Source organism: Phyllosticta capitalensis, assembly GCF_038381095.1.
Source record: "Phyllosticta capitalensis strain CBS 128856 chromosome Unknown BKA78scaffold_4, whole genome shotgun sequence".
Classification (NCBI taxonomy): domain Eukaryota; kingdom Fungi; phylum Ascomycota; class Dothideomycetes; order Botryosphaeriales; family Phyllostictaceae; genus Phyllosticta; species Phyllosticta capitalensis.
In genome coordinates, this window is record NW_027117442.1 from 628,713 (window position 1) to 650,149 (window position 21,437).

General features: G+C 56.2%; 4 protein-coding genes across 4 annotated transcripts; 1 reads left to right on the forward strand and 3 right to left on the reverse strand.

Annotated features, from left to right (window-relative positions):
* Window positions 1-70: 70 nt before the first annotated feature.
* On the reverse strand, window positions 71-1,369 carry BKA78DRAFT_310882 (uncharacterized protein). Its single transcript, XM_066888162.1, has 2 exons — window positions 308-1,369; window positions 71-252 (listed from the first exon to the last, which is right to left on the reverse strand). The coding sequence occupies exons 1-2, from the start codon at window positions 981-983 to the stop codon at window positions 155-157; spliced, it is 774 nt and encodes a 257-aa protein (XP_066745140.1). The 5' UTR covers window positions 984-1,369; the 3' UTR covers window positions 71-154.
* A 1,623-nt stretch (window positions 1,370-2,992) lies between these two features.
* On the reverse strand, window positions 2,993-3,418 carry BKA78DRAFT_351716 (uncharacterized protein; the record flags this gene model as incomplete). Its single annotated transcript, XM_066891229.1, has 1 exon — window positions 2,993-3,418. The coding sequence occupies one exon, from the start codon at window positions 3,416-3,418 to the stop codon at window positions 2,993-2,995; it is 426 nt and encodes a 141-aa protein (XP_066745141.1).
* Window positions 3,419-16,464: 13,046 nt separating this feature from the next.
* BKA78DRAFT_249475 (Smg-4/UPF3 family-domain-containing protein) lies at window positions 16,465-18,424 on the reverse strand (the record flags this gene model as incomplete). The annotated part of the gene is made up of 2 exons (XM_066884477.1): window positions 16,465-18,085; window positions 18,147-18,424. 2 exons carry the CDS (start codon window positions 18,422-18,424, stop codon window positions 16,465-16,467), a joined length of 1,899 nt encoding a protein of 632 aa, XP_066745142.1.
* Window positions 18,425-18,567: 143 nt separating this feature from the next.
* On the forward strand, window positions 18,568-20,831 carry BKA78DRAFT_310897 (Metallo-dependent phosphatase-like protein). Its single transcript, XM_066888163.1, has 5 exons — window positions 18,568-18,976; window positions 19,057-19,558; window positions 19,618-19,981; window positions 20,035-20,100; window positions 20,150-20,831. Exons 1-5 carry the CDS (start codon window positions 18,820-18,822, stop codon window positions 20,339-20,341), a joined length of 1,281 nt encoding a protein of 426 aa, XP_066745143.1. The 5' UTR covers window positions 18,568-18,819; the 3' UTR covers window positions 20,342-20,831.
* Window positions 20,832-21,437: the final 606 nt, after the last annotated feature.

Consider the following 21,437-nt stretch of genomic DNA (forward strand, 5'->3'; position numbering starts at 1 on the left):
CACTGGCCGCAGATCCTTGCCACTCAGTTTGTTGCTGTTCTCTCTCAGCCAACACCAACTTGCGCCTGTATGTCATATTTAACCACCTTCGACTTCGCATCCTCTTCTCACTCCTCCTTTTCACCCAATCTGCCACGGCGCTTCATATTGGCGGCTACCTGCAGCCCATGTATGCCTTTCGCCGCGACATGTAGCTTGCTCTGCTTCTGACTCCGAGTCGCGTCGAGTCGAGTCGCCTTCGCCATGCATCATGTACATATACGCCCGTCTTGGTCGCACAAAACGATCGTGCCTGACCCGCAACCAGACCGCCGCAGGCGCCTCGTTTTCCCTCTCCGCCCCCATGTGCATCTGCGTCGCCCCTTTTTTCTCATGCTCGCGTCGTGAAAAACACCACGATGCCTTTGCTTTTTCTTTCTTCTTAATCTCCTTCCTGCTTCTGCCGCCGCACCGTTGCAGAAAAACGAACAAGACGTACATTTTCTCCAGCGAAGCACACCGACTCTGCAGCACAGCACAGCCAACCCAACGGCCGGCCGGGCCAGCGAAACGACGCAGGACGCAGCGGACATGACGGTCGAAAAGAGGAAAGTCAGCTCCGGGAATGAGGAATGGATATTGCCCACCGCTTCGCTAAATCCATCACGCATCAATGTCCAATCCTGCCCCAACCCGGGGGGCCCAGCAGCCTGGCTGCCACCTGTAATTGCCCTGCGTGCTGCGAGCCACCTACCACTATGATGAGCTGGCCGCTTCAGTTTTTCATGCCGCGGCCGCCTTTTCCATATTACCCCCCAGTGCCAGTACATACAGCAGCAGCAGCTCTCCTGTTTGGAGTAGAAAACACCCAAAATCAAGCCCCTTGGGCCGTTGCGCTGGCTGCTGCTGCTGCTGCCTCTTGCGTGCATGTATTGAACTGTGAACTGTTGCTTGCCAGCCTGTCGCGCGCACGCGTCGATCCTCCTCCTCGCGAACCAACCCATGGGTTCGTCAGTTACCTATTTTTTGGTGGCCCCTCTCCTCCTGTGATGCGCTTGTTGCTTTCGTTCGTCAAACCTGGCCTGGCCGGATCCCAGTCGTTTTCCTTCCACGGTTCTGTTGGCCGCCCATCATGGCCATGCGCCGGGGCTTTTCGCTACCACCACACACACCAGCTCCACCTGTGTGACTTGGATGCACGCTGCCTCCAATCCCGCGACGACCCATTGCGAAAAAGCCTGGGCGACCAACCGTACGTCCGTCGGGAGTCGTGGTGGCTGCGGGGAAACGAGACGAGACGACCGAGACTGTCCGTCACGCCGCCCCGCTGCCGAGCGAAAGACAGCGACGACAATGCCGATTGAGACAGCAGAAGATGAATGCGAACGCCCCCCCCCCCCCCCCCCCCCCCCCCCCCCCGGTGCAGCCAAGCCAAGCAAAGCCAGCGTCCAGAAAAAGTCTGACTTTCACGAGCCAGCCACGGCACACGTATCACAAACACAAATGGGTTGTGACGCAGACGCAGCAGCAGCATCTTGGGTCGTGATGCTTGGCTTGGGGGGGAAAAATTGAGGAAATTGTAGGCTTGTCTCAGTGCAGCCGGGCTTTGGCCATGGGTGACAGGTCGACGAGACGTCGGCTTGGCAGGTTCATGGCCGCCACAGCAGGCCGAGGAAAAAGGAGACAGCACCTTTTCTTGGTCGGCGGTCAGAGATGATGATGAGAGGATAAAAATCCTTCTTCTCCTGGAACAATGCATAGACACATAGGCTGTTGCTGCTGCGACTGCAACTGCGACTGCAGTCCCTTGTTCGAGGTCGCCGCCAACCACTGCTACCCAAGCACCCAACCCATCGCCGCCCTATCACCAGGCCCTGGTTTCATCCCGCTTCCCCCCCTCCACCATCCCATCCTCGCTTCTGAACGACGCGTTGACAGCCTTCCGTCGCGCTTCTGGAACTGGGCCCGGCCAGTCCTGAATGAGTGCAGATAAGGCGAACCGCTCTATTCCAGGGCAGGCAGCTCGCAGGCAGGCAGAAAAATTTCACACGGATGCAACAAACATGTGGCAGTGGCAGCAGGTTTTGGGAGAAAAATAAAAATTAGAAATTTCTCCTGGATGCTACCTAAGACTGGAACGGCGCACCCATTTCGGAGTGGCCGTTCAGCAGTTCCCCTTCTTTGGCCGTACCTCAGCCCAGGCAGACGTGTGCCAAGGGCCTGTCACGAGGAGCGCGGCTTCTGCTGCTTCCTTCCCCCTTCTCCTCCGGCCGGACCGTCGTGTCCGTTTCGCGCGTCGCATTAGGTAGACGGCGACCTAGCAGTGCCGCCGCCTCGCGGAAAGGATGCGACCCCAGATCCGCGCAACTGTCCTCCAAACAGATAAGTCGGCAAGCTGTAGCCGAGCCGGGGGGTAGCGGTTCGCACGCGCTGTGATGAAGCCTAGGCAGCACCGCAGCGAACACGTCTCGCTCCATGCAGTGATGCCGGCGTGTGCGTGGCTTTGTGGAGCAGCCGCGTGGCTGTGAGTGGCAGCCCGACGACACTTCAGACACAACTCTCGGGTGTCTGTGTGCGTGTGGTTGATTCGAAATAGTGAAATCGCTGCCTCCCCGTGGCTGGCTGGCTGCGCCGTTGCGCCGGATGATGTGCTGCCGCCCGCAACGACGTCGGTGACGTGCGGGTGTTGATCACAATCATCTGTTCCGGGTTGCTGGCTGCCGTGCTGCGTTTCCCACCACTGCCAGCAATGGTAAAGGTCATGCATTCTCCCGAGCAAAGGGTTGGGGCTCGCGATTCGCGGGGGCCTTGCCCTTTGTGGCTCGGTTGAGCTGCAGGTGAAAAATGGAGAAAAAACTAGGGTATCTCTTGAAAGGGCCAAATTTGGCGAAGCCGAAAGAACATTGATGTCTGGGGGTACATGAGTCAGCTTGACAGCCCTACAAATGCAACATGGCGATCAAGGGACTTACGGTGATGATTGATGTGTCTTGGATTAGGTCAGACGCGTCGCTCACTCCGGGGCCTTTGCAGGGGACTCGGCGATGGGAGTCATGGGCTTGGAGGGTCTCCTTTGCTTCTTGGAGCTCGAACGCCTCTTCTTGGGCGACGCGTAGAGAGGGAGCAGAGGCATCTGGACGGGCTCCGGCATGGGAGGCACGCGAGGAGGAGCTGGGGCCTCTTCGAGGATAGGAGCACTGTCCAGCAGGTCGTCTGGGAAGAGATCGGCGTCGCTAATGTAGGAGCTCGGCGTGTTGTTGCGATAGCTGCCAGATCCAAACGAGTTGCCCGTGGGCCACGAAGGGTAGGCGCAGGAGTAGCCCTTGGGCGAGGAAGACATGTCGCTTGGTGATGATGCCGAAGAGAAGAAGCTCGAGGAGGAAGAGGACGAAGAGGCGGAAGAAGGAATGCGGACGGGAGACGAGGCGGTATGATGCATGGTCGAGTTGTTGGTTGGTGTGGTAGGTGGATGTTGGTTGTGAGAGTGTCGAGTTGGTTTATATCGGCTGGCTGGGAGAGGAATGCTCGGGCCTTGTGCCTGTTGATATGGAGTGTGGGTGTGAAGGTGGTGATGGGGTGGGATCAGGTGTATGGGGGCAGGTGGGATATGTATATTGAGCAAGTGGACATGTTTGCTTTGGACCGGGCTCATCCTCACCTCCCTCTCCGCCGCCACAAGACACCCTCACCCCCACACCGCGGGCCACCCCTGCTGCCGATGCGATTAGGCCAGGGCGGACGGACCCAAAACATTACGACAAACGACTCCTGCCCGCTGATTCGTAAGGAGCGGCGACTTACCGCCGCGCGCCGATGACCGGCTGCACCGACCGCCATTTTTCAGATGACGCTGATCCCTAACCCGGCGGGACCAACGCCGCCCAGCCCCAGCAGTGCAGCCCAGCCCAGCCTGCCAGCCTGCCAGCAATAGTAGCAGCCTGACTGTGTCTACGACCGTATCGTTTCCTCAGACCGCTAGTTGGCGGTTGGAAGCACCTGCGACGTCCAGCTGCCAGGCGTCGCGTCGCAAAAATCCCAGGGCGGCCAGTGTACGTACCAGCAAGCTGCTCTTCGGCTAGGCTCCACCCAAGGCCCGAATGCGTGCAGCTCCTGGTCCCTCCTGGTCACCGCCCCGGCGCCCATGACGACTTTTGCAAGATCTCATCTCGTCGGGAGTGAACGGACGTTGGGAGTGCCTTTGCCGACACCCTGCCAGCCTCGGGCCAACATCATTCCAACTCTCTCCTGGGGTACAGTAGCGCAGACCCTGATTGCCTTTCCGGATCTTCTTCTAGGTCGACTTCACGGCGGCTGGCAACCACGGCAACATCCTCCATCTCGTCAGCTGCTGTCAACAAGCCCCCATGACGCCTCCCGCCCTGCCATGACTATCCTCGACTGCGACGCGTCGCGCAACGTGTTCATCTGGCGCGCCTCTGGAAACACAACTCAAGATTATCATCTCAAAAGCGCTCCGCTGGGGATGCCGGTGGGGAACCTGCACCATGTGGCCGTGGGATCCTTGAAACACGGCGTGCACTTCCGTCTTTGACGTTGCAAATCGACCTGCCCGCCGCGGCTTGCCAAAATGCGACAATTGGATAGCCCGCCCGGTGTTTGACGGCTAGGCCGGCCATCCAGACTCGTCTGCGTCTCCCTTTGGTCCGCACCGCCACTTTTGCGCGCGCTCACCGCGCATACGGCCTTCTACGCGTGTTGACAATGATGGTGATGATGATGAGTCGCTTTTCTTTACCCAAGGCCGGCAAGGAAAATGTTCGCCGAATCCGCGCGACTTGCCCGAAACGAGCGACTTTTGGCACACGCTCGGCCCCATACCGAGCGCAAGACCCGTCAAGCACTCCGTATTATGGATTTATTGCAACGTCACTGCGCTTTGTTCCATATCATTTGCTAAAAGCGGTAACGTCGCAACGACGGCAGAACTGCGGACGTGTCCACAACGTCCGCTGCGCCCACCAGGCGCCGCACCAGGATCAACATGTGCAGGATTGAACGGAGATAACGAGGCGCATTGGTAGTGGACGGAAAAACTCGCTGCTTGCATCCATTTTCGTACAGCAGCCGCTGCGCTGCTGAGTTGCGGCAAGGGCTCTCACAAAGCAACTGTATCCGTATCGTGGACCCTTTCCGACCGCCAACGGATATGGCAAAATTGCGTGAAATAAAACCGCCAGCGCGCTTCAAACAAGTGCCGGAAAATCAGTGCGGGCATGAAACGGCCGCCATGACGCCATGGTGCAGCCTGAAGCCCCTCTGCGCTTCATTGGAAATTTAGAACCCACCAGGGCCCCGCTGCTACTGCTGCTCCTTAAGCGAAGGGGACAGGAGTCGGGCGATTCCGGGCGGCATGCTCCTCCCTTCGAGTCAAGAATGCGCCGTTTGATGGCACTCGCAGCTGCAACATGATTCCGTTGGTCCTTAGGGGCCCTGGAGTGGACCCTTCGCATGATTCTCGGTGAGGACAAAAATGCAGGGGGAAGGAGAAAATTCCTCAGCGATGACTTCATGCATCGCCAGTGTGCCTTTGAAGATGTGAATGCACCCTGTCTCATTGGCTGGGGCCCTCCTTGCCACAATCAGACCAGCAACCAAAGTCTTTCAGGGAGTCTGCCTCACCGGCGGAGCGGGAGCGGCGGGCAAATCCCTTTTTCCTCCTTCCTGCAAAAAGGTCAAGGTTGTCGGCTGTAGCGCCACAAAGAGGAAAAATATTTTTCAAACTACACGAGGATTGACACGTTTGACAGGCCAGAGTGACGTCGTCCATCGCTAGTCCATCGAGCAGCGGCAGGCAACCCGACATTGCACCGTCTCGAAGACGCGCAGAGTCGACGTTAGCCGAAATCGCGAGTCACGGCCCAACGGAGTTGATTTCGCGTCTTGGGCGGCGTTCAAGCTTTGCAAGCGGACGACGTGAACCAGACTCTGACTTCCGACGATTGAAGTTGTGCACGTCAATGAGTCGGCTCGATGCGCGCGCGAAGGAAGGGTGCGTCGCCCGCGACGGCTGCGAGGAATTCGTCGACGGGAGCGAGCGCGGGTGACGCCATTTAGGTTTGGACGAGTCGCGGATAGGGCTGATGGTCAGGTCGGCCTGCCTTCCACGTGGTGCCCAGTCCAGCCAAGGTATAGCTCCCACGATGCCCTTCCTTTCACATGTCCTCCTCTGGTGGTTGGCGTCATGACTGACACTGCACTATGTGGTTACACGCAGTAGTTGGCGCTCCGGTCGATTCAGTCGTTCGACAACCATGGAAGCTTCGACGGTCCGCTGCAGACGGTGCCAACACTGTACAGACTTCGCCCACGACGCGCTCCGTTTCGCCAAAAACCATGAGGAAGCACGGTTGAGTCATCTGTTGGACATCAACAATCAACAGAAGCGTCCGTTCCAGGAGGGGTTCACCGGACACAGTTGTGCAACCAGACCGGAGTCGACTAGTCATCTGCCATGGTCGAAGAGTCATCTGCTGTCCGCGGGGGCAAAAATGTAGCATCAACACGCTGCACGTGGTGTTTACTCTTGCCCACAGAGCAACCCCCATCCAACAACACCCAAAGAGGTAACCCGCTGCGGTGGCGGGAAAAGCAGGAATGTTCAAGGGCGGAAGCTTTGCGCGATAGTCGTCGTCCATTCAGAGACCGGAACCTGTTCCCCGCGGCGCCCAGACCGCCCCAGACAGCGGGATGCGGGGAAGAGACGCCCCACCCTTCCCACAACCAAAGGCAACTCCAAACTCTTGCGAGCAAACAACCCTACGTCCGACATCGCAAACGCCTTCAAACTCACCGGTCACTATTGGCGCGCGCGCTCTCCGAAGACTTTTCGTACAACAGCCATCTGCGCGTTCGCACCCTCTTCCTCCCGTCTCACCCCCACCATCCCCACGATCTGAGATCCGGGAGCGGGCCACTGGCGCTTCGAGGGAGTGGGGCACAGAGGCAAGAGAGCAGCAGTCCTCAAGCCCTCTGTGTCAGCCCTATCTCGTTCGCTGTGTTGCGACCCGAACTGGCGAATCTCCTACCATACGACCCTCAGCCAACGTAAGCGCCGCTGCTATTCTGTCTTTTCAGCTCAACAAACGGCGAGCTCTTGTCCGTATACGAGCGCGGCTTCTAAAATGGGAAAGACGCTGCCCTGCCTCGGTCCGCCACGATGGTCGGTTTCCCCAGACGATCCAGCACCAGCCACACCCATTCCCTGCAATGTCCACCAATCGCGCCCAAGAACCAAGGAAGTCAGCCCTGCGCTGCTCTCCAGCTTCGACCTTCCTTCGCTCGACCTTCCAGACCGCGCTGAACTGAGCATGGCAGTGTCGCCAGTCTGCCTCAGCCCCAGCTACGTTTGCCGCCTCATGCGCTGCAACGTTCAGCACCACCACCAATCGCGATCGCGAGTCTGGCTCGACCGCAACTTGTCTGACGACCATCCATCGGTCAAGCGCGGTGGCGGATGCTGTGCTGAATGTCACTGCGGCGGCGCCGGCTGGTGCTCAACCCCATGATCCGGATCGCTACTTGCTGACCTCCGCCACTGCCGTTGTTACCTTCCGACTGGTACGTACATAAGGCAAAGCTCGCTCACCGGCTGGTCAACCGGCACCAGCACCGACCGGCGGTGGGCGGTGGACTCAACTCAAGTGCCGACCGCATCTGGCCGTCTCAAACATGCCGCGCGCGGCGTGGCGGCATAACGTTTTCCGCCCTCGCTTTCTGGAATCCTTCCTTGGTTCCGGCGCCGTCGCCGGCAATGCCGCCTTGGGTCGTTGTAGCAATGGACGACGGAGCAGCGGCGGCCGTGATGGTGTGCGGTGGTGGTGAGGCGAGCAGGCAGTAGCAGGCACCGCTTGCTGGCCGCACAGCACGCCCTGCCCAAGATGCTGCTCGTGCCTCGGCCCCGGCTCGTCTCGCGTCTTCTCGCGACTCGAGACGAGCTGAGGCGCAAGGTCGACCTGTGGCTGCACCCATCCGTTTCTGCCTCTTGGTTGGCCTGGTGCGATGACCGTTAGAGTGTGTCCGTGTGCGTCGTGCATGGCCCGGGCGGCCAAGAATAGGAATGGCTAACAAGCCCATCCACCAGCGCAGGCTTCCGATATAGTTGAGCGTGACGTCACGGCTACCATGACACGACGACAGAGAGCACACGAGGGTTTCGGACCGCGCCCCTTGGCCTCCACGCGCGCGGCGCTCATGACGTCTGGCAGTGCAGGTGGACGACGGGTCAGTCTGCTGCTGTCTACCTAGTGGGATGCGATGCGCTGCGTACTAAATCGCGATGTTACCACCAGATGTTTGGACGAAAGCAGGATGATGACGATATACAGCTCAGAAGATGGCTTCCGCCATCACAAGCTTCCATCAGTGCAAGGCTCAAACAACGATTCAGACTATACGTCACGTTTTGCATCGCATCTTGTTCCGTTGTTTGGTAAAGTGTGCTGCCATCATCATCAATAATCCCCACCAAATAACCTCAGCATTCCACGTGGTGGTGGTGGAGGAGCAGAAGGCCGCACATCGGAGCGATCGCCCGGTGGAGAGCCGTCGAGATCTTCTTCTCCAGAGTCAGAGTCAGAGCGCTGTCTGGGGTCTCTGGGGTTCAGGCGTCCTACTCCCCGTATCCCACACCCCGGACAGCGGATTGCTCTCCACTGTTACCCTTCTTTTCTGTCCTTTTTCCTTTTCCTTTTCCACATTGTTCGCCTCTCGTCATCCGATGGTGGCCTTGCTGCAGGGCTGGCTTGCTATGCTAACTTTTCCCTCGTTACGGTACCAGTCCACGATGCACCCCTGTCCTGTCCATGCCACGAGAAAAAAGAGGAAAACAAAAAAGCTTAATTGCCACGTTGACGCCTTTCCCCTTTCCCTGTCCTTCAGAGTCATGTCGTTGGCCGATGACGTTGCTCCCTCTCGCCATCTACAATTTCTTCATCTTTCAAGCCCATCATCCTGGTACCCGTGGCCCCTTTTGCTGAACAGCGTTGCCATCATCGTCATCGTCGTCATCAACGTCACCGCTATCCTTCCACGCGAGTAATTTGGGGTCCAACACCCAGGTTAAGCAGTGCTGATGATCTTCGCGGCGTGGCTACTACGCTGCGCTGCGCTGCGCGGTGATTCTGCCTGCCCTGCTTGCCTGACTGTCTGTCTGTGTCTTTAGAATGCTCGAGCCGGTTTGATTGGTGCAGAAACCATCGGTTAGGCCGTAGGGCTGGCTGGCTGGCTGATCTGACGTATGCCACCGTGGCAGACCATGATACCGACTTTTCTGCTAACTCCACGCTTCTACAGGCAGGTGGGTATTGTGGGTGTACGCGCGCGCGTGCTTACGCTGTGTGCACGCACTACTGTACGTACATCGAGCTCACACACCTGCCTATCGCGCTCGCACACTCTCTGCGCGCCCTGTGCGATGCTGGGTGGGCGCTGATCAGGCTGATCAGGGTAATGGTAGGGCTGACCAACCAGCCAGCTATCAGTAATGGAGACTCTGGTTGCTGCGAAAAGTAGGCTGTGGCACGCACAAACTGCACTCTGCAGGATTGTTACAAATGCTTTGAGCAGAATCCTGTCTTCTCCCCAGTCACTCTCTGTGGCTGAAGCAGCTTGAATGCTTTTGGTCCGCTCTGTTGTTATTCGCGCCTATCAGAATGCCGTGATATCCCCACCCACCTTCGGACGCAGGGCACAGTACGCAGGGCACAAGGCAGAGCAGGAGACCATACGCCTGAAATCAAGGTAGGTAGGTGTGATTCACGATATTGATGCGCGGCGATACATCACACAAAACCAACACACCCACCTCTCGCTCGCCCATCCTCCGCATCTGAAAAGGAAAATACAACAGCAACTCAGTCAAACCGGACTTCCAAACAGTGGAGACGCCTTTCGTCACCAACATGTCCTCGGTGCAGATGGACCGGACCCGGCCAAGCGGGCGGCGACTGCTCGCGGGGTGCCATCGCGAAGCTAATCCCGACGGCGATCACTTTCGGCGTGAAGACGTCCGGCGCCGCTCCACAAGCTGCCGTCGACACGAAAACGCGAGGCGTGGGTGGCAGTGGTGGGAGTGGACTTCCGGCGTCACCTACCCATCCTCAAGGCAAGCTTTCTCCGGCTCTCCTCTACTGGTTCGGGTTGGTCTTTGCGATGCAACCACCATCGGATGCACGCGGTGCGGCGATGCGATGCGGTACTGGAGATGGGCAGGTCGTCATGCCGCTCACTGCCGCGCAAGGCGCAAACGATGTGGATGCTTCGGTTTGGATTTTCTTGATTTTGCGGCGAGCGCGAAGTGGCGGTTGTCCTACCTACCGGATTGCTGTGAATGCTGATGCCTTCGCATCTGGGGAGCATGACGAGACGGCGGGGCGCAGTGCAGCGCGGGGGGCGTCTTATCCGACTTCGCAAGTTGGTTCGCATGGGTAGGTTTGGTTGATGCGCGAAGTAACCCACCATCGTCAACATCAACAGTCGCCTGGAAAAGTTGGTTGTTGGCGAGAACCAGGATGGCGAAAGAGAGCGCCTGACGGCGTCCCGTTGCCTGGCGGGTGATGGGAACCAAGCATCTTCGCCTCTCACCACGCCGCGTTACCCGCGCGCATGCTTGTTGTTGATACTCTACCTTGAACAATGGGCGCTCCATCGCCAACCGCTTGCTCAGGACAACAAGAGGAACCAGTCGGCCGGGCGGCTAGGGCATTTCCTTCTCGACCACTCGCCTTATGCCCTACTGATACCCAAGGTACCAAAAAGTGCTGGGATCGGAACGACAATGGCGGCATAGAGATGCCCAGCGCAGCGGGCGGCAAAACCAACGAGAAACCATCGTCGACCGGAGCGGAAACCACCGCTCAAAGTGTCTGTTGCTGTCGTCGTTGATTCGGGATTTCCCAAAAGCGAAGTTGCTTGCGGTCGTTTACTTTCTTCTTCCGTCTGTTTGTTTCTGCCGTCTCGTTGATTCCGCTCTCGCCCTCCACACCCCCACCTTCTCTTCCTTCCAGAACATCCCCGTAGCCGTGGATGGTTTCTGTCAGGGACCGACTGGAGAGCGGTGCCCCGCCCCCGCAATCCCTACCTGTTCCCCCACACGGGCACTTCCCGCCTACTTTACCCATCCGTCCATCCCTCCACCCATTCACGTCCCCTCGTCGGCAGACTTGACGGAGTCATCTTTTCCAGTCACTCCTCCTTCCGCTCATCCTTCTTCCGTAATGTGCCCTGTCAACAGTACCGCTCCCGCAACCACCCGACACACGGGTCCAGAGGCCGCAGGAGTCAATTCTGGACCTTGTTGCTTGTTGACTGACCGGAATTCTTCAGGTCTGGCTTTTACCGCGCGCCGCGGGGTAGAGCGGTAAACGGCAAACACGGACAGGGAGCTACATGTCCCGACCGTCTGGGTCGTCGTCGCGCGCCGCGCGTGTCTGGTTGGCGCCGTGGGACGTTGCTGATCTCGTGGACCTTGGACCGAGGAAAGGAGGGCACGACGATGGTTGGCGGTTATTCAGAACTACTGACTGGCAGGTGTTTGTCCGGCAAGCTGCTGCGTCTGCTGGGTCGGTGACCAGATTTCCCAGCCAAAACCATGCGTGGGGGGGATGATTTGCTCGCAAGTTTCCTTGAAAGCGCGCGATGAGATGCGTCAGTGAATCACGGCACCGTCACTCTCATCGGAAACAGCGCTTAGCCTCAATTGCAAGACTCAACCATCAGAATCTCCTGCATTTCTAACCGCGCGTTCTGGACTGCTCTCTGCTCGTAAACAACAGACACGAGCAGTGACTCAACCAGCTACTACTCGCAAACACACCCTATCCCCTATCATGTTCCATCCAACCCGCCGCCCGAACCGCCCTACATGCATAATGCAAAGTCCTTGTAGAGTACCGCGTCGTCGGGTCTTCGTCCTCTCTCTTGGACCAATCACCAGGCGGTGACCTAGACCGTCTCTTCCTCGCGACTTTCCTGTTCCAGCTTACCGGTCCAGAGTCTGTGTCGACTGTCGAGTAAGAGGGAGGAAGGTCTGGGAAAGTACAATGTACGATATACCACCCACGCGCTGCTTCCGCGAGCAGCTTGATAACTTTGACGCGTGGTGCGTAGATGGGTTTGCAGCCGTTTCCCATGTTTCCTTCTCGCAATAAGCAAGACTACCTACCTAGCATCAACAAGGCAGGCGCAACCGTCCGCCTCAGCCAGCCAGCCAGCCAGCTCAGCACTTCAGCCGTCACTCCTTTCCTCCCTTCCTTTCTCCGTCGGCTCCGCTGAGATGGTCAGCCTCCTAAATCGGCTGCGTACCTGCAAGGTAAATGGGCGGGCGATGCCTGCGTTGCTTGCAGCATGCAGCATGCAGAAATTTCCCGCTGCGCTGCCGCTGCTGCGAGTTCGGATGATTGACAAGCGGCGCGCTGAATGGATGGTGGTGTAGCGTCGCCTTTGAGCGGTGTAGTATCCATGACTCGATGGGTGTGCTGCTAGCTGGCGGGCGGGCCGTGGTTGCGTGCTGTGTGTGTGCTTAGGGCGGCACTGGATTGATGGGTGCGTTGGTTGGTTGGTTGATCGAAGATGTACCGGATTGGACTTGTGGTTGCGACTTCCTCAAAGACATAGGGTTGATAAAGAAAAGATTCAACGTGGGAAGTCGTCCCACCAGGCATAGGCGCTTGAATGCTCCTTGCTATCACTACTTTTGAGAAAGGTCTTTGCGTGCAAGGCATCAGCGGCATGTTCTCCCATCTCCACGCGTTCTTACTCTGCGGCAGGAGGTCTCAGAATTGTCATTATCTTTTCGCTACATCGAGGAGGCGGTTATCCAGTAGGTTTTCAATGCCTTTGGTTGGCATATGGAAATATGGCGCTCTTGGAGACAGCAACATTGGCTGCGCAATGAGAGAAGTCATTGAAGAGAATCAGAAAATGCTGCGTGAATGAGCAGACGAATTGAATCACAGCTGCAGAAATGAAGGCCAATTTCTAGCCAACATCTTCTCCTCTTATCTCGACACTAAAGACTCAAATCCCGCGTAAGTCTTTTACGAAAGGAATGTGAGTTCCAGGGTGAGAGGCTAGAATGCTACCTGCAAGGAACTTCTCGGACTCAGTCATTTGGCGATTGGACATCATGTGCGGACTCCAAGGTCTGTTGCCCAAGACCCGCGGTACGTAGCCAATGTTCAAATCACTAAGTCGAGATATGTGTATAGGGAGCATCCAAGCACCTGTACCCTGCCTTGGAGTTGACACTTCTTTTGCGACCTACTGTGGCGTCTCATTGTCATCTCGTTCTTGTTTCAACGGCCAAATCGCCGAAGCACCTCTTTTTGAAGCCGTCATGACATTCACGCCATTTGTCGTTTTCACGCTGAGATGGCGAACTTTAGTTTCTCGCGCTTCCGTTTTGAGGTCTTCGGGCCAATTCTTTCCAAAGTTTTATCGGAGGCGTTCAAAATCAAGCAATCCGACGCTAGTTCAAGCGCAGACTCAAGTTTTTGGAACGATAAACCCTGACAAAGGGAAGTTGTTGCCTAAGCGAACAGTTTTGGAAGCTGCGATCGGCGCTTGCAAGTCGCACCTGCTGAATGGGAGTTACAACAAATCAGAAACCAAACTTGCTGACCATCGCGGGCAAAAGGAGCAGGTGATGAGTCGACTCAGGGGAGACCTGTCAAGGCATTATCTTCGGAGTCCGATGAAAATCGAATTTCGATATATCACCATTCTCCTCCCTCCATTCTGCCCAGTAAGTACCCTTGCTCCTGTGCAATCAAAAGAGATGATTCTGGAAGACAAAGCAATACAGACGCTGGATTCGTCATGAGTATCCTCACTCGCGCCACCCCTGTCCGTTGATTGATTTCGAGTCACATTTCAAAACCTCCTGAGCAATGGCTCCAGATTAGGTGAAAATCTCCATTAGTAAAACTCCAGCTCATCTCTGCCCTTCATCTCCCAACCACTGTTGCCAACCCAATATTCTGATCGGAACAATTTCTCAAGCCGAGCCTTAGCAGAAGCCTTGCGGTATGGAAAATCAATCGCGAAACAGTGCCCCTCCCAGAGGAAGGACTCTTCTTCAGTACTACTGCCCGATTCTTGCAGACTGAAAAATGCAAGCGTCAGTTTGGAACCGCGAGTAATCGACACTGAAGGAGCTTCAGCATGATATTTTCTGCGCATGCTGAGAGAAATGTGTACTGAGTCCCTTGACTGAGATCTTGTGAATGTGATGGAGAATAGAGGTCTGGGAGCTCCAGCGCAGTCATCCTTAGAGTCATTGGCAGTGGATAGGCGCGTCTTCTGATGCGCGTTGTCTATCGCAGAAGAACAACTTTCATGCCCGTCTTCAGATGCCAGAAAGCCGTTCTTTCATCCGATCAATGAGTCCAGACGACGGGGACAATAAGGTTGGACACAAACAAGCGGTAAGTAATACACTGCGCCCTTGATTCGGATGTTCATCTAGAATTGCACCTCGACCCCTGAACATAGTTCGCAGACTGTTTGCACTGTCTTTCTAAGTCACGGCAGGTACATTTGATAAAGTGTGGTGATTGTGCTTCAAGAAGGAAGCATTTTTGTAACAACGTGAGCAAAATCACTTCTACGTCATCTTTCACGGCAAAATAATTTGCTTGTTGGAAACATGCCTCCTGATGCCTTCGAATAATTCGAAAGCTGTGGTTTCGTTTCTAATGTTCTGAAGGAGACAGGAAAACATACAGTTCAATTCGGTCTCATTTTTCAGGCCTTGTGTCCAAGCCATTCGCATCTGACATTCATTTCCAAATTTTCGGGCTTCTTTGTTCCACCCCATCTTGACCAGAGATCCCATGTAGCCACGGCGAGCAAGACCAAATGATCCTCCAGGGCTAGGAGAGGCAGTCATGTTTTGCTCTGATCTGGCCAAAAGTAGGACCAAATACCAAAAAATATTCCGTGCAAACTCGACCATCCAACTTTGAGATCCCAAGCGAGCCAGCGGACTAGGAATTGCATCATCATTCTCAGCTCTCCATTGCGTGGCAGGACTCACCGGTGACCGGAGCGGCAGTTCATCAACCTAAGCTCAACAATAGTACATCACCTTCTGGGCGTGACTCAACCACTCGCAGCCACATCTGCATCACCCATCTGATCGACAGACGACCATGCTCGCCCACATGTCGCCCCTTAATCCGCTCTTTGCTTGGATCGCGTTCACCTCCAAAGCAAAAGAGTAGACAACCAACCGACAGCAATCAGACAAGCATGTTCAATCAAGAATGGAACAGTGGGGTGATGAGGGATGGTGTGGGGGGCGTGAGTAACATCCATCCCACGTGGACTCGAGTTTGGGGTCAAATCTAGCATGTCTTATCCCGCGCCCCGCGTCCGGTATGCCACGCTCGACCCCGTTGAAAGCATGCTGTGAAGGGTGGAAGCGGGCAAGGTGGGTGGGTCGTGGGGGTTGGGAGAACAATTGGTGGGCGACTGAAGAAACGTACGACGGCGTGGACAGTGTGATGAGGAAAATCACAAGCACAGTGAGCGAGTGACGAAAGGAATACAATCTGATTCGGTACCAAGGTCGCATCCATGAATTCGCAAGCTCGATTGTAGATAGAAACGCGTCATAAGTCTTATCAAGACGTGGTCAGTCAAGTTCAAGAAAATATACATGAAAGAAGCGATTCAGACGCGAAATGTTGGCGGCGAAGTGGTCATTTAAAGAGGGTACCAACTGCCCCTGAATGACTATTTCCATTCCTAGCATACATTGTCTTGATGTCCACTGCATGTGCAGCTCCGTTGCAATGTTGTATTGGCATGGCATCCAACGCAGCCATGCCAATACACAGAGAGCAATCAGCTAGCAGGCAAGCAGGTGATTAAGTACCATGGCCAACGTGTATACAGCCAACCAATCGAAGCTCAACTCCGCGACTTTTCATCTCCTGTTGTATACATTTGCTGTCCTGATTACCCTCACCGGCTCGAATTGCAGCACTCTCGATCAGCGGGCCAGCGTTTAAATCCTGCGGCACTGCATGCCGTATCGCATGCGCTCATTAGGTATTTGAAAGCGGTGATTCCTGCGCAAGCTCTCAATATCGTAGGCAAGCAGCCGTACAGAGAACCCCGTGTTGCGATGCGCTTTTCGGGGAATGAGTCCATCCGTGCTTAAGTGCGGTCGCGCCAAAGCTTTCATTTTGCCGTATTGAGCTACGGTGATGAATAGCTTTCGAGCCTGTGCTTTGCCGGCTGCGGGATAGGAAAATTCGAACTGCTGTGTTGGGTGGATGTAGAGCCGATTGCGTGGAAACCTCGCTGGATGCGCAGGACATGAGGGCGCAACGATGGCGAACTTTGCCTCAATGGTTTGGGGAAAGTGACCAGTTGTCGCCTTTGCTTTCGTGTCCGTCAACATTGGCGGATCCCGGGTCAGTCTGTTCAGCTTGTGCTCTACCGCAGTTCATTTGAGCTCTACGAGGGCGTCTCCGCCGTAGCCGCAGCGGGCTTTGCAGCAGGGGCGGAGTTGGAACCAGAGGCAGCACCAGAAGCGTTGGCACCATTTCCACGTCCTCTTCCACCTCTTCCGCCCCTGTAACCACCAGCACGTCCGTTGCTTTGCGCTGGACCTGTCGGTGGTGCAGCGGGGGCGCCCTTGGCTGCTGCCCTCTGCTGTGGCCGTTCCTTGCGCTCAAGAACCTGGACAGCACCTTCGGCAATCTTGACTGGGCTAGCGGCAACGGCCTTTTGAAGACCACTCGGCTCAGCAAAGTCGACGTAGGCAAAACCTTTGCGTTTGTCGATTTCAACATGCTCAATAGTACCAAAGGCGCCGAGGGCGGCGTGGATCAGGGGTTCGGTGATTCCCTGAGAGGCATTTGCGTGTTTGAGGAACGCTTGCTTGGATGTCGGCGCAGGAACAGGTGGAGTGGGAGTATTGCGAGCATTCTGTTGACGTCCAGACGCAGCGGGCTGTTGCGGAGAAGTGGGTGTGGTCTTGTTCGAAGTGTTGCTCTCAGGAGCCTGGCTCGCGGCGGGAGTCGAAGCAGCCGGAATCGGCTTTTCCTTTTGCTGGGTAGAGACAGCGGGCTTTTTGAGAATCTTGGGGCCAGCTGGAGGAGTCGCGTTTCCGTTTTTGCCTTGGTCAGCAGCGGCAGGCTCAGCGCTTCCTTTGGCCGCCTTTTGAGCACGACGCTCTGCGCGCGTTGGACGACCATCCTTATTTGGTGAACGGGTATCAGGGCTGTTCTTTCCAGACACTGGGGTAGAGGGCGCTGCAGGTGGAGTGGCAGATCCCACCGGCGAGGCCCTCTCAGCAGGCTTAGCCGGCTCCTGGCCGGTTTCCCGCTTCGAACGACGACCACCGGCTGCAGGGCCTATACCCAAGTCCCGTTGCAGCATTTGCTTGACCAAGTTGGCATTTCCTCTCTCCCGCTTGCGCTCCGCGGGTGGGGTGCCCGGGGTCTTGGTATTGTCCGTAGTGGAAGCTGGGGCGGGAGATGGAGCAGCCTTAGGCTCCTTGTTCAGAATCTTGACAGGCTCTTTTGGCGCGGTCTCCTTTGCGCCCTTTTCGGTCTTGCTCTGCTTGACGGACTTTTCGGGAGCAGCGGCGTCCTTGCCACCCTTGCGACCGCCCTTCTTTTCTGTAGACTTGGTGGCAGCCTTGTCTTCCTTGGATTCTGCCTTTTTGCCCTGAGTCTTGCTTGTCTGAGGCTTCTCCTTGGCTGCCTTTTTCTCTTTCAAAAACTCAATCAGAGGCGTGATCTTGATCTCCTCCTTCTTTGTCTCCGGAGCGTCAGAGGTGACATCTGTGGGCGTTGGCTTCGTGACGGGGTTCGTTAAGCTTTCCAGAAAGTCCTTGAATTCGGGATCTTGGTCGATGAAGCCCTGGCGGGCATCGTTGCGACGTCTACCTGCTGGTATGCGAGTGTATGGTGCAAACTCGAGGGAAGGCGGGCCGACCAGAGCAGGATCTTTGGTCGTGTTCTTCGCATCGTGAAATGCCGTCTTGCGGACCTTGTCCGCTAGTACAGCGAGGTTATTCTGGTCCGTGAGGTGGATGTAGGCGCGAGCTGGTTTGGATGGCTTTGCCAGGCTGGTAGGGAGCACGTCAGCGTTTTTGCCCAAGACGAAATGCGTAAATTGGAGCTGCGCACTCTTTCGAAATCTTGCCAGGCTTGTAGCAGAACCAGTCGATCTTGCCACCACCAAGCTTCCATTCTTCCCCGAGAGCTACCTCGAACTCCTTTTGCGTCAATCCGGGAGCTAGACGGCGCACGACGACCTTAAGGCGCGGGGCATTGGATCTGTTGGAGGAGCCGCGGGCAGGACTGTCGGACTTGTTGTTGTTGTTATTGTTCTTTTGCAAGACGGCGACAGGGACAGGAAGGACACCATTAGTAGCAGCAGCAGCAGGCGCTGCGGGCGGTGCCATGGTGGGTTGGAAATTGTGTGAGTTGTAGAGGAGCCAGGATCGGGTTGGGTGTGAGTTATGACGCCTGCGGGCGAGGTTCCCCGGCGGCGGCGGCGGTCCGATGGCACCCACTGCTGCTCGCTCGCTTTCAGGGCCCAGACGTGCTACCAACAACACTCCCTCCGATCGCCCAGCACAACCTCATCGTCCACTTTCGCGCGCCGCCATGCCGACCGCTGCCTTCTACGCATGATTCCTGCAAATCGCCACGCTGCCGTCTCGATATTCGCATGATTCCCCGCCGCCCCAGTCACACGACAGATAGTCATTTCTAAGCGTCTGGGCAACCGCGGTCCGCCTACGCAAATATCCATACATCACGACCCTACCCTAGAACCTCGACACAAACGCCCACCATGACCAAAGAAAGCGATGTCCCACAGCCTGGTCCCGCCCGGCTCAGCCCCGGCGCTGGACCCGACGAGTGGTTGGAGGCCGCAAAGCAATGCAAGCACCTGCCGGAAGCCGACATGAAGCGCCTCTGCGAGATTGTCAAAGAGTGTTTGATGGAAGGTCAGTGATCTTCCCAATGCGACTCACGCGCAGCACAGGTTCCGCGGACCGTGCGCTAACCAGTGCTCGCTTCCCCACAGAATCCAACATCCAGCCCGTCCGGACACCCGTCACCGTCTGCGGCGATATACATGGCCAGTTCTACGACTTGCTGGAGCTCTTTCGCGTTGCGGGCGGCATGCCCAACGACACGGCGACTGCGGCGCCAACTGTGCCGACAAAGACGATAAGCGCGGCTGATATTGAACCGCCGAGCACCATTACGGACCCCAAAGCGAAGCGGAAGATGAAGAGGAGATTTCAAAGAGACGCCAACTACACTGGTCCATCAAGCCCGAACGAAGACATCGAGGAAGACGCGGCTGAGGACGATGAAGAGGAGCACCGAGGTCGAAGTAGAAGCACCAGCCACAGGGGAAGCTTCGGCGATGCGTCATCGGATGCGGGTAGCGGCAGTGTCAATCGGAATATCTCGAGCTCTGGTGGTAATGGTTTGCAAAACTACATCTTCCTTGGAGACTTTGTGGACCGAGGTTACTTCAGCTTGGAGACCTTCACCTTGCTCATGTGCCTGAAGGCCAAGTAAGTCGCCGGGGTTATTGGGATAAGGCAACCACTTCTTGATCTAACACCACCGGCAGGTATCCCGACAGGGTCACTCTCGTCCGCGGCAATCACGAATCACGGCAAATTACCCAAGTGTACGGATTCTACGAGGAGTGTCAAACCAAGTACGGCAATGCGTCAGTGTGGAAAGCATGTTGCCAAGTCTTTGACTTTCTTGCGCTTGCTGCCATTGTTGACGGCAAGGTGTTGTGCGTGCACGGAGGGTTGAGTCCAGAAATCAGGACGTTGGATCAGATCCGGGTAGTGGCACGTGCACAGGAGATTCCTCACGAAGGCGCATTCTGTGACCTTGTCTGGAGCGATCCAGAAGACGTCGACACCTGGGCAGTTTCGCCAAGAGGCGCCGGATGGCTGTTTGGTGACAAAGTGTCATCAGAGGTAAGATTTGTTGAGGACGTATTACAAAGGGGTCTGCTGACGGCTTGCTGCAGTTCAATCACGTAAACGGCCTCCAGTTGATTGCAAGGGCGCATCAACTGGTCAACGAAGGCTACAAGGTGAGAATGGCAAGACAGGATGACGTGGGCAGAGCTAATTGAGAGACAGTACCATTTCAAAGACAAAGATGTCGTGACGGTGTGGTCCGCACCCAACTACTGCTACCGGTGCGGCAACGTAGCCTCAATCATGAGCCTCGCCGAAGACCTGAATCCCAGGTTTACCATCTTCAGCGCTGTCCCGGACAACCGGCGGGCGGTGCCGGCTGGACGAGGCACTCGTGGCGAGTATTTCCTATAGAATTGGATCAAATCCAGCTGTGCATACGAGAAACGTCTTTCCTCTGCTTGATATCCGGACTTTATCGACTTTTAGGTTATAGGGTAGAAAGAGACACCCCCCGCATTATTCTTAGTGGCAAACGGCAGCGACCAACTTTGGACACTGGCGATGGTCTTGGTGGCATGCGGATGCGATTGTGGTCATTGCAACTGGCAGCGGCGTATTTCCTTTCGGGCTCACCTTCCTGGAGGGTCGAAGGATCGGTCGAAAGAGCGGAGGCTTGTGCATGGGTTGTGGAAGGCGCATGGGCTATTGTTTATTCTCATGATACACGGATTGTACAATAGTTTCGACGATGGAGACAGACGCAAACATGCAGATCATGTGATTTGCAAGCATGTCGGGGGGTCGAGCTTTTGGTGAGAGCAGTGTGCGCATGGTGGTGGAAGCGCTCAGCTGTAGGCATGGGAGATATAATGCCAGTAAGTTTTCTTGGCTTCTGGCTGTAATGGTCACAAGTCCTGAAAGGTGCATTGAAACAATGGCATCTTTCCCTTCTAAATACCCTCGGGCGGGCCCAGTTCGAGTCCGGTGGTGCCCGACCAACTCGCGCAGGTAACTCGTGACGAAGGCGGGCCTAAGCAATGAAGTCAACCAGTCGAGGGAAGCAATTCCGCAGACTTGGCTTCACCATTGGATGGCGGTGCTGGATTACTCGCTCGGGGGTTTGGGACAGGCGTCATCGACTGATGAATCAACCAGGTATTCTTTTTGCTCTTTTTTCCTCCACCTCCCCTCCCCTCCTCTTCTTTTTTGCCCTCCCTCTCGCTTAACGCGCCGAGACTCGCTTGCGGCTCCTCACCGGCTCTTCCTCCTTGTCCTCGGACGCCGCTCTGTTTTAGTCACCACGATGCACCTCTGCAGGTCAACCATCCTTGGCAACGCGTGGTTGAGATCTCCTTCTTGAGCCTCGACTTTCGCACTCGCCGTTCGATTCGACGTTGCACCAGATGTGCGGGTATCTGCCATGACCTGCGAGTGATGGACGCGTGCTTCAGGCACTCCGTGGTCCCTCGTACCTTGCGTCCCTTTCCGTATTCCGTTTCTTCAACGA